Genomic DNA, 16,178 nt, shown 5'->3' on the forward strand with positions numbered 1-16,178 from the left:
GAAAAAGTCTTAGGTTTACTTTGTTCGTAAGAAATTTTAATTCATTTTAAAAACTGGGCAGGTGTATCTGCACTGAATTTAGCTGGAATTAATCAGAACTTCCTCTGAACTTCTAGTATAAAGTTATACTTTGAATAGGGAACAAAAACAAGATATGAGATGATTCAGAGGATGTTTACCTATTAGAGTGATGTAAATTGCTAATTTTTTAATTAAGTGCTAGCAATTAAAAAGTATTTCTCTAAATAAAATCAACCTAAGAGGAATTATTTTCAAATTCCTCAACTTTCCTGGTATGCCAATTGTGACCTGACCTAGTACTTTCTATAAAAAGAAGAGAAGAAGGGCGCCTGGGATGCTCAGTCAGCTAAGCATGTCACTCTTGATTTCAGCTCAGGTCATGACCTCAGGGTTCATGAGATCAAGCCCCATGTCAGGCTCTGTGCTGACAGGGCAGAAGTCTACTTGGGATTCTCTTTCTTCCTCTCTCTCTCTCTGACCCTCCCCTTGTTTGCATGCTCTTCCATGTGCATTCTCACCCTCTCTCAAAATAAATAAACTTAAAAAAAAAAAAACGAACAGAAGAAAAATTATAACCCAACAGCAATTAGAAAAAAACCCCAAAAAACCCTAGAATAAGCATATTACAAATGTTGAATTTCCAAATTAACAAAAAACTTACATGTAGTGATCCCTAATTAACTGAATTCTGAAAATCTAAAGAAATAAAACCACAATATACAATAGTACAATATACAATAATAATATGTGGTACTACCTTTCCACTGAAGTTGGATGTTGTTTTCATATAGTCTTCTGCTTTCTGCAGACAAACAAGTACTTTTTCAAGGTCTAACAGAACAAAATGGAAAAAAGGAATGCCAATCAGGTGCCAATTAACTATTACAAAACCATACTGAAAACAGAAAAGTGCTTATGAAATAATAAAAGTGTTCAAGAAAATTAAATATAGTTACTTCGTGTTTATAATCAGTATATGTAAATAAGAATATGTTTTGGCCAGCTTGTGATCCCAATAGTTTTTTACTGAATCCATCTTTACCCTCATGATGTTAAAGATACTTTGTTTATATACTAAATTCCCATATATACGTGGGCCTGTTTCTGAATTTTTCATTTTCTACTTTTTCAAAAACTATTAGGTTCTTAATATACCTTTATCTGTAAAAGGGTTATTCTCCATCACTACTATTATTTTCCAGAGTTATCCTGAACATTTTCACATGCTTTTATTCCACAGTATTTATTTAAAAAACCAGAACACTGCAATTGCAAAAACAATACCACCTGTTGGCATTTTGATCAGGATTGCACTGAATTAGTATGTCAAACACAAAATCACTCACTAAAACATTAATTTGTATTTTTAAACATAAAAACATTTACAGCATAAAAATTAATATCCCCAAATCTTAACTGATATGTAATCCCAAAATATAAACACGAAGAATATATTTTTGTAATTTTACATGAGAATCTGCAAATAAATTTGTCAAAAGCCAAGTCTTCCTTTTCCCTTATATTTCCTCTAATTTTTTACTGTCCTAATCTGGCAATTTAGTTAGATTCCCTTAAGTAGTTACAAAAGCCTAATTCATCATATAGACACACTACAGTTCTTATAGAATTAAAATGCATGAATAAAGCTATTACTAAAAGCACTCCAACTTCCTAGTCAGAAGGTGAATAACTCAACTACATCAAGTGTTATACCAGATCCTACCTCAAGTATGGTAACTACTTCAATTATTCAGGGGAAGGAGAATATTGTAAAGTTGAAAAGTACTAAGGTAGGTCAAGAGACTGAAATGTGAGTTACCAGGGATAAAGTGCCACATTAGAGCAGGAAGCCAGAAATACCATATGGATAGAACATTCATAGACCTGGGCGCCTGGGTGGCTCAGTTGGTTAAACGTCTGACTCTTGATTTCGGCTCAAGTCATGATCTCACAGTTCATGGGATCAAGCCCCATGTCCCTCTCTGCCCCTCCCCTGCTCACATTCTTTCTCTCTCAAAATTAATAAATAAACAAACATAAAAAAAATTAATAGATCAAATATTTTATAGTTTTTACAGATTTACTACCTGCTCACTTTTATTACTTTCCCAGAAAGAATTTTCATAGTTTTTTAAAAAAGGAAATACATGAAAATGGGCAAAAATTGTAGTATGCAGGCATACCTTTACTTTCAAATTTTTCATCCACTTTGACATTGCCAGAGAATCCATTTTCTATAAGACAGTGTTCAATGAGAGCTGGTCCATAGGCTATAAAAGCAGAAGATATTATTTTTAGTATTCCCCTATATAATATTCAAAATATAATATGAAATTTACATCCCAATATAAATATCTACTCAGAAGTCAATGAAAATAACAATTTACTTATTTTGCTTTTTATGATTTTATTTTTTTACTTTACTTATTTTGAAATGTAATTACAAATGATAATTCAAGTACTTACAAAAATTTGAGACTACAACTGCAGAAGTCAGTGCATAAATTTTATAAGAATTTAATGGAATTGAGCCACATATAAAGGATTTCAAATCAGGAATGAAAGAATGCTTTAGTATCCAAAAACTGGTTAATACAATACCCCATATTAATAAATTAATTTTAAAAATCCAAACTTAACAATTTTATGTATGCTATACTAACAGTTGGAAAGCTGTAAAGGTAACTTATTAATGCATTCTAATTTCAGAAGAGAGGACAAGTGACTCCCTAATGCCCAGTAACTGAGGATACCTGCCTGCCCAAGTCCTCTCCAGACTCATCAGTGTAGGGATGAGTAATGATTTTTCAAGTATAAGTTTATTGGATTATCTTTATCCGATTGAAAGTACCTGACAGATTCTGGGGTACCCTGAGACACACCAATTAAAAACAAAAACAAAAACAAAAACTCAAGTGGTTATTAAATCAAAGATTCACAATGAAAAGAAAAAAAACACAATTTCTCAGAATAGTACACTAGCACTAAAATGCTAGATAACATACTATCAGTTTATTTAGCTGTATTGCTTTTAAATAAAAGCTAACACATAAAGGTCAAACTTCATGTGGTATAACAAATTCCTCTTTCCTTAAAAATAAATTCTTATTTATTCAAAAGCTAATTTTAAGCTCCCTTCTACATTATCAAGTTGTTGTAATACTCTCTTGAGTTATAAAAGATTTAAATATATTCCTGAAAACTACATTTTCTTGCAAACATTTCATTGCTCTATTTAGGCTTACTCACGAAGTAATGGATTAAGAACTCTCTTCAGTAGTTCACCTTTAGGTGCACTGGCTATTATTTCAGTCAGTCTGTGAAAACAAAATTGACACGCCTCTCATTATCTTTTATTTAATAAAACTTACAACAATATTCATATTTACAATACTTTCATTTCCATCAAATTGCCTCATCATCACAATACTCTAACATACAAGAAGAATTAGTTCACTTTGTAGGTAAGAAAATGGGTCATAAAAGTAATTTACCCAAGGGCAGTAGGTTCCTGAGCAGCAGACTAGGACCTGAAACCAAGTCTTCTAAGAAAAATCAATACTTTTCAACTTAGTCATATTGTTTATTGAAAATGTGCCCATATGTGTTAAGAAAGAGATGTTCCTATATAACAGGTAAATGTTTGTAGAGCTTGGTGATAATCTTAATACCTGGAATGGCTTTACCTAATTATGCATTTAGTAAGAGCTCTTAAGGATGCTGTTTGGCCACTCTGATCCCCAGATCAGCAGCACAAACATCACCTGAGAACTTGTAAGAACTGAAAATTCCTGGGCTCTACACCAGATCCACTGAATCAGAAACTGGAAGCAGGGGCAGGATATGTTTTATCAAGCCATCCAGGTGAATGTGACCCATGCTAAACTTTGAGAACCTCTGCTACAGCTATTAGCAAAACCTTCCAGCCAGAAGAGTACCTAAAATCAGCACCTTATCCTACGGTACTCCCTTTTCTTAGCTAAACCATTTCCGTTTGTACTCTGTGCAAGATATCCATCTGTCTTCCCACAGAATAGCTAGTAAGTTCCCTCACTTTACCAAGAAATCATCAACACCTGAAGTAACACCAACCAGACTTAGATTAAAAAGACACACAGCTGCTACTTGCAAATGAGGTTTAATTGCTTACATGCACATTTAAATAGTTCAAGCAGTCCAAATTTAGTTATTTTATGCAAATGAACAAAATATTTTATGTGACAGTTCTTTAATATTCTGACATATGATCTATTTTACCTTTTAATACAACATGAAATGAGTTTAGAAACAAAACATGTTACCTTTCCAAAGTAAGCAAAGGTTCAGCAGCTCTAGCATGATCAACTGGGTAGCGTTCACGAACAGCAAATTTAACATCATCTGACTCATCAGTTCGAAATCTTAGTATATTCAAAATTAGGTACTCATAATCTGTAAGAACAATGTTTCCCTGTAATAAAATAAAATATAATTTATTGCTTTTCCCAATCATTCTTGAAACTTCTTAAAAAGTGAGAAAGAAAATGGGGTCTCTTAAAAACCTGAATCAAAGCTACAATGAAGTTACAAACAAAAAGCACTTGAGTCACATCTAAACAGTGCTCCTTGCACTTGTCCATCATAGACTGAAATAAGATAAACAAATAAAGGACCCCAAGTTTGAAACATAATGAAGGAATATAAAGCAACTTTAAACTCACTGTCTGATCGTTCTACTGAAGTCACTAATGGAAGTACAACAGTTACCACCTACTTTTCACAACTTTGCTTTACACCGCCTTGCTTTTACAAAAGACCTACATTAATACCGGTCTTCACTGACCGAAAGAAATCTGAAATTAATTTTCACTTTTATGAAAATAAGGCAAAAAACAAAAAAAAAGCATTCAGTTTGTTTGGCAGTGACCTGTTATAGAGTCAGCAGGCAACCCAAGCAGTGAGTCAAACCCCATTCCCTGGGAACTTAACTCAGCATTTCAGCATCAAGCCATCATAGCTTTGAACTGTGAGCATCTGTGCTTTACCTCTACTTATTTTGTGCATCTATTAGTAAGATATGTCCTTACAGTATCAGAAAAGCCTAAGAGAAGGTATTTTCTGGGGATGTTCAAAAGTTTTTCTATATAAATTGGTGACAACTGCTTCTTTGCTTTATGCCATTTCAGCTTACAAAAGTTTCCATATGACCGCTCTACTTTCGGAGAGCAGGAGAAACCTGTAGTCAGTTAACACCTTGATGATCACCAGCTAAACTTACTGTTGTCCTTGCAGGAGGTAGGTCTACAAATACCGTGGCTTATTAAAAACAATTCAGAACAGACAGATATTTCAGAAACCAAATAAAGAGATATTTATACTTTCATCTGCAATTTGTCTTTGGATAGCAATAGTTATGTGGCAAAATCAATACAGATAGTTACACTTTATACCCACGTGGTTCCACACTTGTAATGTAGCCTAATGTAAGAACTCCATAAAACCAAAAGCTATATGTTTAAAGATATTCACTGCAGTTTATTTCCAATAGAAAAAAATGGAAACAGCCTAAATGTAAAAATTGAGGAAATTGCTGATTTTTGATAAATCAACCTAACAAACTATTTAAAAGCTGTTAACTTATGAAGACTGTTTTGAAAAAGTAGGAAAATGTTTATAATCTTAAGTAAAAAATAGCAAGACACAGAAAAAAATGTGTATCCTAGGAAGTGGAAAGCAAATATATGGAAAAATGAAAGTATCTATTAAAAAGTTAAGATTAGGGGTGTCTGGGTGACTCAGTCAGTTAAGCGTCTGACTCTTGGTTCCAGCTCAGGTCATGATCTCACTGGTCTGCAAGTTCAAGCTCCACCTTGGACTCTGTGCTAAGCATGGAGCCTACCTGGGATTCTCTCTTTCTCTCTCTCTCTCTCCTCCCCCACCCCATCCCTCTCCCTGACTTGCAGTCTCTCTCTCAGAAAAGAAAAGAAAAAGTTAACTGAAAAAGCAAAGTTTGGGTGAGGGCTTGGAAAGAAGTCCACATAGTGTCTGACTGAAGAAAATGTAATTTAATGTGACTTGCAAAACAGACCCAGCCATACAGCCTGGCACAGAGAAGGTGCTCACTAAATGTTTGTTGAATCAAAGCGTGCAGTTATCAAGAATATCTGGCAGATTCCAGCAAGGCAGTTACTTTCCTGAAAGCATTTTTTGCCTTAAACCAGGGTTTCCCAAAACTATTCTGTAATATGGTTCCCCCCATAATTTATTATTGCATAATTTATTATTGCAAATAAAGTTGGCAATTCTGTGTAACATATCCTTCTCTAGGGGATATACACATCACATTATTGCATTAAAGGCACTGATAAGTCCTAGAGTTAAAAAAAAAAATTTTCCCCCTTTATTCTCAAAGGCCCTCAAATTTTAATGGCTATGGGACCTATTTTTCAAGGTACACCTATTATCTAGGGAAGGTAGTATCTAAGAAACATACTTTGGGAAATACTGTGCTTGACTCTGATGTACTCAATAAACTACTTTCTGACCTTAACTTACTTTCTCCAGCATCTTTCTTATTGGAATTTTATTGCAAATTAATAAACTGACTTTGTTAAATGAATTTGAGCAGCAATCACCTCTTTAACCAAGGTCTGATCAACTCTAGATAAACCATACATCAAAATTCCAGACATGAAGCCTAGGAGATCAAACCCTGGTATAAAGAGAGGGAATAGCAATCTTCAAGATCTAGTGTAAGACTCAACCAACCTACCTCTCTTAAGTATCACAATAACTGCTGAAAATTCCCAAGCACATACTTTCATGTATAAAATCCTTAATCTGTATTTCCAACTCATCAATAACTGGACCTCTGAAACCTAGGCAGTATGCATACTAATAGCTCAAACCCCTCAAAATAGAAAGGCCCTAAATGCAATGGGGTATCCTGGATTGGATTCCAGAGCACAAAAAGGGTATGTACTACAAAAACTGGTGAAATCTAAGAAAAAGTCTGCAGTTTAATTAACAGTAATGCGTCAGTGTTAACTTCTTAGTTTTAACACATGTACTGTGATTATGTAAGAGGTTAACATTAAGAAAAATGAAGGATATACAAGAACTTTTCATATTATCTTCACAACTTTTCTATAAATCCTAAATTATTACAAAATGAAAAGGTTGTTTAGATTTTTTTAATTAAAAACAATTTTTTTAAGTTTATTTCTTCTGAGAGAGGGAGGGAGCATGAGCAGGGAAGGGGCAGAGAGAGAGAGAGAGAGAGAGAGAGAGAGAGAGAGAGAGAGAATCCCAAGCAGCCTCCACACTGCCAGTGCAGAGCCAGACGCAGGGCGTGAACTCACGAAACCGTAAGATCATGACCTGTGAGCCGAAACCAAGAGTCCTATGCTTAACCAACTGAGCCACCCAGGTGCCCCTAGATTTTTTTTAATAATAGCAAAGATTACACAAAATCATTGTATGCAAAGAATTTTTACATATCGTTAAGGTCTAAGTTTAAATTGAAAAAGGAAAAAAAAAAATGGAAAGCTCCGTGCCTGGTACATAAGTTTAAATTTAGAATGTAAGCATACTGACTGAAACCTAAGCATGCCTTCAGTTACATTCTAGAGATTTCCCCCCACCCCATGAAAAAAAAAAAAAAAAAAGGTGTTTGGGTTTTTTGTTTGTTTGTTTGTTTTGACAGTGGTGGGAAGAGGGGAAGGAGATCATAAATAAGACACCATACATAACAGTGGTTACCTTGGAATGAGGAAATGGTTTGGGCTAGGAAGGGTAAGACTTTCCATTTTAATTTTATGTACTTCTCTATATACTGAGAATGTATTCATGAACTACTTGTATAAACATATCTAATTTAAATGGTAGTCTAGATAATTCCAACCAATGTCCTACTGAGAAACAGAAAAACTGGACAAAATACACAAAGCTTGTATTTTAAGAAATCAAAAATGCAAGCAAGACAGTAAACCTTCACAGGACCAAAACCTAGGAGAAGAAAACTCAGAAAGATGAGTCACACATGGGGGGCTACTTTTCCCCTAGGATAGTTTGTCTAACAGTTAAGAAACAACTGATAGGCTGAGAAGCTGAGCATAAATTTTGATAGACTCACGAACAACTAAGGGGAATAAAAACTGGAGTTCAGAGCCCAAGTGAAAGGTGACTGGGGCAGTGGCGGGGGCAGATATCCTGAGAAATCCAGTTCTGAATAGTGACTCATAAAGGCTGCTTCTTAAGGGAAGGTGTGAACCAGAAATATACCAGATTTTCCAGGCCCAACTTCTAATCAATTCAATTCTTGATTGGAGTAAGGTAATCTGGAATTAGCTGTACCCTTAGCCACTTGTCAAAAGCAATTATCTTCTCTAGAGAAAGACAAGTCATTCTGGATCTCAGACTACAACTACTGTTTTTTCTTCTCAGTTCCTGGCACAAAATGAAATAACGGGACATGTGAGGAGACAAGACAGTGTAATTAAAATCAAAAGAAACAACAGACAATAAAAATAGCAATTCCAAGTGATTCTTGTCTGGTAGCAATAAAATTAGTGAATTGGAAGACAGATCAAAGAAAATCGGGCTGAATTTCCCAAAACTGATGAAAAACATCAACTCGGATTCTAGAAACCCTATGAACCCCCAAAAGATAATTACAAATAAGAACTCAACTAGGCACAGCACAGCAAAAATACTGAAAACCAAAGACAAAGAGAAAAAATTTTAAAGCATCCAGATAAAAAGGCCAGATTACCTTCAAAGGAGCTGACAGATTTCAGTAGAAATAACAGTTGCCAGAAGACAATAAACTTATTGTAACTGTCAAAATTTACTTAACTAATGAATAATAAAACCACTAGATGGTAAAACTGGTTGTAAGAGAAATGAAATAAATGAACTATTTACAATGAGAATAATTGTGTAAGATTGTCAATTCAAGGCAGTAAGACTGTAACCACTGAGGATATCTTTTCTCTGGACAGATACAATTTGAATCTCTACTGGATCAAATAACTTTCATTGCTATCAGGCAAGAATCATTTGCATTGCTATCAGTTTTCTACAAGTTAAAGTCTACACTTAAAGAACTGTAAAAAAACAAAACAAAACAAAAAACCGTAATCAATAGTAAATAGCAAATTCAAGATACACAACTCTAGAGGAAAAACTAACCCCCATAAGTGCCTGCTAGACAACACCCAGCAGGATACTAAAATGACAGTTTGGTCCTTTCTGTCTCTTTTCAAATTTTAGATACTTTTTTACAGTCCTTTCTCATCATGACATCTAAAATTATTTTGATGACAAATATACATAAACACAAGCTACTCTCATTGCATCTTGGCCTGATTTACATAGGTCCAGCAAGAAATGTTAAATAACATAAATATATCTCCTCAGATATAGTCAGCAAATCTAGAGTCACAAGGTATGAAGCAATTACTAAAGCCATAATAATCACTGCTACCTGGAGAATTAATAAGAAATCTGGGATTTTATTTTCAAAAGTTTTCTATTATCCCAGAGACTTAAAAATTAGTATTTGAAACCAAACAAAAATCACTACTGATTGTGTCAGTGGTAGACCTATAAATACAGGTAAATTCCTCTTTAAAGTTATTCAGATCTACAGTTATTCAAATCTATTCAAATTCTTTACCACCAATAGGCTAGGATCATATATGCCACAGAATAGGTAAAAGATCAGTTTCTCAGGATGTTTTGTGGACACTGCTTCTACATATAAAATATAACCTTTGTCATACCTAGTTAAGTGAGACTTATTCACAAATATGACACCCTAAGTTTGACCTAGTTTGCACAATTTGCCTGATTATATCTTGGTAAAAAGGATTACAAATTCTTATTGAACCTATGTAAACATACACATTGCCATTAGCTGTAAAAAAAAACAAAAACAAAAACAAACAAACAAACAAAAAAACTCAGTAAAAAATCTCATTTGTGGGGCGCCTGGGTGGCGCAGTCGGTTAAGCGTCCGACTTCAGCCAGGTCACGATCTCGCGGTGCGTGAGTTCGAGCCCCGCGTCGGGCTCTGGGCTGATGGCTCAGAGCCTGGAGCCTGTTTCCGATTCTGTGTCTCCCTCTCTCTCTGCCCCTCCCCCGTTCATGCTCTGTCTCTCTCTGTCCCAAAAATAAATAAATGTTGAAAAAAAAATTAAAAAAAAAAATCTCATTTGTTCCTAAAATTCTAAAGGATCAATGAGCAAATCACCATTTAATTACATATCACTCCAATTTGCAGAAGTACAGACTACTAAGGATGAAGAGAAAGGTAAAGGGCTCTATCATACATCACCATAAAATACTCATCATAACACCAAAAATATTCTAGAAAATAACTAACCACAATTAGATTCTCTCCAGTTTATTCAGTCCTGTGTAATTTATTCTGATCACCCTAGAACACAGGTGAGCACTCTATTTTCATGGAAGCACTTGCTTCTAGATTAAAACGAGTCTTATAAATCCTACCTTGGCCCTCTGATATATTTTGGTATTTGTCTACACACTGTTGGCTCATACAACATGAGTCTATAAGAGCAGAGGCCAGCAAACTTTTTTACAAAGCAAACTCTGTAAAAGGCAAGACAGTAAACATTTTAGCATTTGTGGCCACATATGGTCTCCGTTGCATATTCTTTTTTGTTTTTTTAAGAGCCCTTTTTAAGACATTACCATTCTTAAGCTCACAAGCTTTATAAAAAGGGGCCACAGGCTGTAGTTTACCAACTCCCATTTAAGAGTATCTGGTATGTCCTTCTACCAAGGTTCTGAACCTGACTTCTTTGTTGAAGACCCAATTTATAATGACAAAATTATAGGGACAGAACAGATTGGTAGTTGTCAGGAGGGAGGGATGGTCGGAGGAAGAGGAGTGGGTGGGTATGACCATAAAGGGGTATCACCAGGAAGATCTCTGTGGTAGTGGAAAAATTCTGTATCTTGATTGCAGTAGTGATTACATGAATCTACAAAGGTGGTAAAATGAACAGAACTAGATGCATACATTGTATCAGCATCAATTTCCTGACTTTGATATTGTACTATAATAATGTAAAATGTAACAACTAAGGGAAACGGACATCTCTATCTCTGCAACTTCCTGTGAATCCACAATCATTTGAAAACAATAAAGTTTTTAGAAAAATTTTTTAAAGAGGGTATCACACAAATTTCAACTGACCACTCACTACCTGAGACCACACACAAAAATCAATTTCAGATGGGCTACAGCTGCTGTTCCCTGCCCATATTTTACAGTATAATAGTATTACACAGATAATTAACAATACAACAATGAATTATCCTTCATCTCACCACCCAAATTTAACTTACCCTATCATAGAGCTCAATGATTAAGTGATAAGCAGCTTCATCACTTCCAAATTGAAAATCTACAATTCTATCCACACCAAGTTGTTTTGCACTGACTAATCGCCGACTCTTCAAATGTTTTCGACACTAGTGGGAAACAGAAGAAAAGGGCATTCATATAGTAGAAGTGAATTCCTAACCATTTGGTATTGGCTTGTAAATAAGCTTCCTCTTTTCATTTCCATCAAGAATAACATTTAAAAAATAGTAAACAAAAGCCTGCAGATGATAATCAAAGGAAAAACACTTTCTGTCAGGACTCTGACTGCTAACTCTGAAACAGTATTTTGTACTTTGCCCTATAGAGAAATGTACTCTGTTGTTTATATCACTGCTAAATCTCTTTTTCTTACCCTGATGACCTCACTCAAAGCCATAACCTTTTTTCATAAAGCCTCTTTCCAGTCTCAACTTTTAAGGATCCCAAATTTCCTTTGTGTTCAATATTAATTAGTGGTTTCCACCAAACTTCCATTTCAAACACAAATTCTGAACCATGAGCTTATTGGTATTCTGTAAGTTAGTCTTCAACGTACATCCAATTACCTTCTATTCCCACAAATGTATTAATATAGCCCAGACAGAATTTTTCTGGTACTGTCTCCAAAGCTTTTGACCAACTTAGCTCAAATCCAAATATAATAACTCTTATTCCTTATCAAATCCCATTCTTCCTATCCCTAGTCATGATGTTCTTTTCTTATTAGCAATTAAAATACAATTAATGTTTTAAACCCAAATACAAATTACTTGGTCAACACCTATTGCTTTAGATTATATGCACCATCCTTTAGTACAAATATTTAAGTATAACATGAGCCAGAAACAAGACTACTCTGTAGTGCCTAAAAATTCTTACCACTGTTTCTAATTCTTTAATTTGGAAGGTTGCTTACTCAAGACCAGTAAGAAAGAATGCTTCCAAGACTCAAATTCAAGATAAATTTTACAGAGAAGCTAATATAAATTCACCTTTAAAAATATATACAATCATTTTTAGAACCAATGCCAACTCTTTCATAACCAAGAAGACTTCTTCTCCAGACCTAATAGTTCAAATTGACGAAAATTCTCATTTTATGTACTTATACATTCAGGCAGATATAATAAGCCTTTTCAAACTTTTAACAATCTCTCCCTCCTATATTCAATAGTTCTAAGAGTGGTCTATAATGGTTTTGATTAAACAGTGACCTACATATAGGGCTATTTTTAAACTCCCAGGGGAAAATCACAATCCTCCCAGAGGCCCCCAGTAGTATTTTTATTTAAGAAAAACAAAGTTAAAATGGAGATAAAAGGCATCCTTGAAAGGAACAGAAATCCACACCATGGAATGGAGAAAAGGGAAGATTACTTATCATGAGTATAGATGAGCATACAGTACATACATAATGTTTGTTTTATTTATTTCCATATTAGCAGCTTGGTGAAAACAACAGTGCCACAAAGCTATCACTGGCATCCCCAAATGTGAGAATGAAGAACAATCACTGTGATTTGCCACAACTGAGCATGACTGTGCCAAAGGTAGCAGCTCTTTATTTTAAATTATTTATCATGTGCTTAACACTGTGTCTGCTCCATTGGAGGGTATCTCTCTATATACATTTAGATTAACATGTACACCTAACTCATAAAATTCTAACTTTTTTTTTTTTTTTTTTTAAGAGTGTTTGGCCTCCTATTGGTATAGCCTGATTTGGGGATTTTTACACAATCCCAGTATCATGTATCTTATCATCTGTAAAGCTAAAATAACCGTTCTTCATATCCACTGACATATTAAACAGCTCAAAATATGCGTTATTAATTTATTTTGAAAAATGCTATACAAATACCAAGTGTCACCATTATTAAGGACAATTCCCAAAAGAACCATTTGGGGTTACTATAAATTAAACTTCTCAAGAGTTTGATAATTTTGTGACAGGCCTTGTGATTTGGGAAACACTTACCTAACTTGTAATCCAAAACAGATTCTAAGTTGCTGGGGATAAGATTCTTCTCTGTAAAGCCTCTAATGAAATAACACAATGCCAAAACAAATAAATTTCTGAAGGAAAGTGAGGAGGAGAGGAAGAAGGAAATTAATACATATGGAGCCCTAATATGTGTCAGGCATTGTGTTAGGTGCTTTACATGTTACTTCAAATAATCCTCACCAGTAACCCCATGAGGGAGTTATTATCCGCATTCTACATTTAAAGAAACTAAGTTTCAAGAGGTTAAGTTACTTTTCTGGGTTATAAAATTATTTAGCGGCAAAATCATTAATTCAAAATTAGGTATATTTGATTCTAATGTCTTTCTTCTGTACCACATAAACTTTCAGTATCTTTGTTATGCCAATAAACGGACAGGTAACACGTCCACAAATGCAGACTCTCTGTTTTAATAGAAAAAAAACAAAAAAAGACAAAAGCAAAGAGAGAAGTGAAAAGTAAAAAGATATGATTGGTAACATACTAATGTCATTGAGTATTTCAATAAAATACAGATTGGCAGCTCAAAAGTGAGCTGCAGAAAACTAGGAAAAGGTTAAGGGGGGGCATATCACAGAAAACCAAGAATACTAGAAGATAGGATATGAATTCAGAAATTTGGGAATCATAAAAGGTAAGAAACTAATGAAAATGATGCTTTAGAAAAATTAACTCTGGTCTAACAAAGAACTGTTTTGATAGCAAGAAGTATACTGTAATTCAAAGGACTTTATGGGAACGTTATACAAGTTTAAACTAGAATAATGACTGTGGGAACTGAAAGATCTAGAGCATACTGGGGTGTGAAGGGTAACAGGGAGAAGTCAACAAATGTCTACTTTATTCATCCCAGTATCTATCAACTATTTTATCTATACTTTATTCATAACAGTGAAGGAAAACCAAACATTTTAAAACTTAAATTGTTAGTGACCAATCTCAGGGCCTTAAAATTTAGCTTCAAGTATAACTTAAAGTTTACCTTCATGGCAAAACTAGATGGCATCATATTCTTAGGCCACTCAAATTCTGTTGTGTGAATTCGTATGCCAGATTCAAGTAAAAGTGTAGCTTTAAAGTCTGGTCTGTGGAAGAAAAAAGTTAAATTTTTCTTTAAGGCATTTGCCAACGCTAACTCAATAAAACAGACTAAAAGTGCAGGTTAAAAAAAAAATCAATAATCTCATATTTAATTACCAAAGATCAAACAAGCCTGTAAAATGCTCTTACTTTTGAAGACGAATAAGATAGGTCTTATTATCCACATCATAAACATTGTTTACTCTCATTCCTAGTAAGCTGCAAGAGAAAGGAAACACGTAACAACATTTGAAATACAAAACTTCACTCAAATTAAAGCCGCAGGAGGAAGCAGGGCCTTCAAAGAGGGGATCTTCAACTCAAAGGATATGGAGTCAACCAGGGAGCAGAGCGAAGGCCACCAGGCATTGAGCCCAAAAGAAGTGTAACTTCTTAAGAACAAAAGTTAAGACAAAAAGAGCAGTCCTAGGAACACCATGCAATGCCCTGCGTCCTTGAAATGACCCGATATTTCTAAGGAAATATCTAACCCCCTTTATTACAAAAGAAAAAAAAGGTAACAAAACTCTGGGGAAAAAAAAAAAATGACAAAACTCACACAGCTGCATAACAGAAACCAGATCAGAATGTTACTTTCAGCTAAAATGCCAATATTCCGTCTCCTAGGAATGAGAAGGAGTGTCAAAGAAACCAGGCCTCCGGTCTGGAAACCCCTGAGGCAAAAGACTGCTGGGCACCCCGGCGTCTACTTGGTGTCTCGTGTCTTAATAAACGTTCGCTGCCAGACCGGGGCAACTCAGGCCAACCAGGCGAGAGCTCGGCGAGGGCCCCGCCAAAGCCTGACATAAGATCCGGCGAGACAAGCAGCCCCGGAGTGCGGGGTGTGGGGCATGCGGACGCTGGGGTCCCCAGATATCCCGAGGGCCGCGGGAAAGATGTCACGCGCTCGCCCACCCAGGCCTAGCCAGGTCCGCAGAGGAGCACTGGGGGATTAAGTGGAAACATCAGGCTGGTCTTTTTTTCCACCACGGGGCACCGGCCTCTGCCTTCTGCATTCCCCGCAAAAGCCTAGTCACCTATCGCTCAGTACCTGGCATTCAGCTCCGCGAGTACCGCGCGGAGGTCAATGGTGCTGAAGCGAGTCTTCATGGCGAGGTCTGAGGGTCGCTACCGCAGTTTTCTCCACTGACTACCTGACTCAACGCCGCTACTCTTATGCGCAGGCGCACTTGGCCGAAATCTACGGCCGCGCAGAAGACCCAATATTCCTTGAAGCGAACGTGTTTGCGTCGCTTTTCTGAAGAATTGGAATATCAAGTCGCCGTCAGCTAGCTTTTCGTTATACCAAAACAATTAGACATAGATCCGAACTATTCTCTTGAAACTGCATTCCTTCCTGGAAAGCTGACGGACTAGTCCGGTCACCTTTCCCTCTTGTGTTTCAGGACTCAAGCTGACCTCCCTAGCGACCTCTGCAGGTCATAACAATTTATGATGAGAGTACTGGGAGGATTTCCCCCAAATGGGCGGTAGGGTTCGGTATGCAAGAGCAATGAGCCCTTTCCATTCGGTTAACTGGACGAGTAGAATTTTGAAATATAACGAAACGAACTACCCTACAATTACCCTCAACAATAAAGGCGAAGAAACGTTCAAAAAAGAGTTCCTATTTTGATGGACGCTCTCTGAGGAGCGTTTTGCGATGTCTTGTGGGATTCTCGTCTAACCTCGGTC

The 16,178-nt window shown here is 35.8% G+C and overlaps 1 protein-coding gene across 1 annotated transcript in view; it reads right to left on the reverse strand.

The window, feature by feature from the left end:
- NEMF (nuclear export mediator factor) overlaps positions 1-15,765 on the reverse strand; it is a 56,139-nt gene extending 40,374 nt beyond the window's left edge. Inside the window, exons 1-8 of the mRNA XM_047861400.1 lie at positions 15,535-15,765; positions 14,634-14,702; positions 14,386-14,488; positions 11,380-11,505; positions 4,323-4,471; positions 3,271-3,338; positions 2,205-2,291; positions 779-852 (exon numbers count right to left, since the gene is read on the reverse strand). Of these exons, the coding sequence (XP_047717356.1) occupies positions 779-852; positions 2,205-2,291; positions 3,271-3,338; positions 4,323-4,471; positions 11,380-11,505; positions 14,386-14,488; positions 14,634-14,702; positions 15,535-15,593 (735 nt within the window). The 5' untranslated portion in view covers positions 15,594-15,765. The remainder of the gene's footprint in view (positions 1-778; positions 853-2,204; positions 2,292-3,270; positions 3,339-4,322; positions 4,472-11,379; positions 11,506-14,385; positions 14,489-14,633; positions 14,703-15,534) is intronic.
- Between the last annotated feature and the right edge of the window lie 413 nt (positions 15,766-16,178).

The sequence above is a fragment of the Prionailurus viverrinus genome, chromosome B3 (assembly GCF_022837055.1).
Source record: "Prionailurus viverrinus isolate Anna chromosome B3, UM_Priviv_1.0, whole genome shotgun sequence".
In the NCBI taxonomy this organism is placed as follows: Eukaryota; Metazoa; Chordata; class Mammalia; order Carnivora; family Felidae; genus Prionailurus; species Prionailurus viverrinus.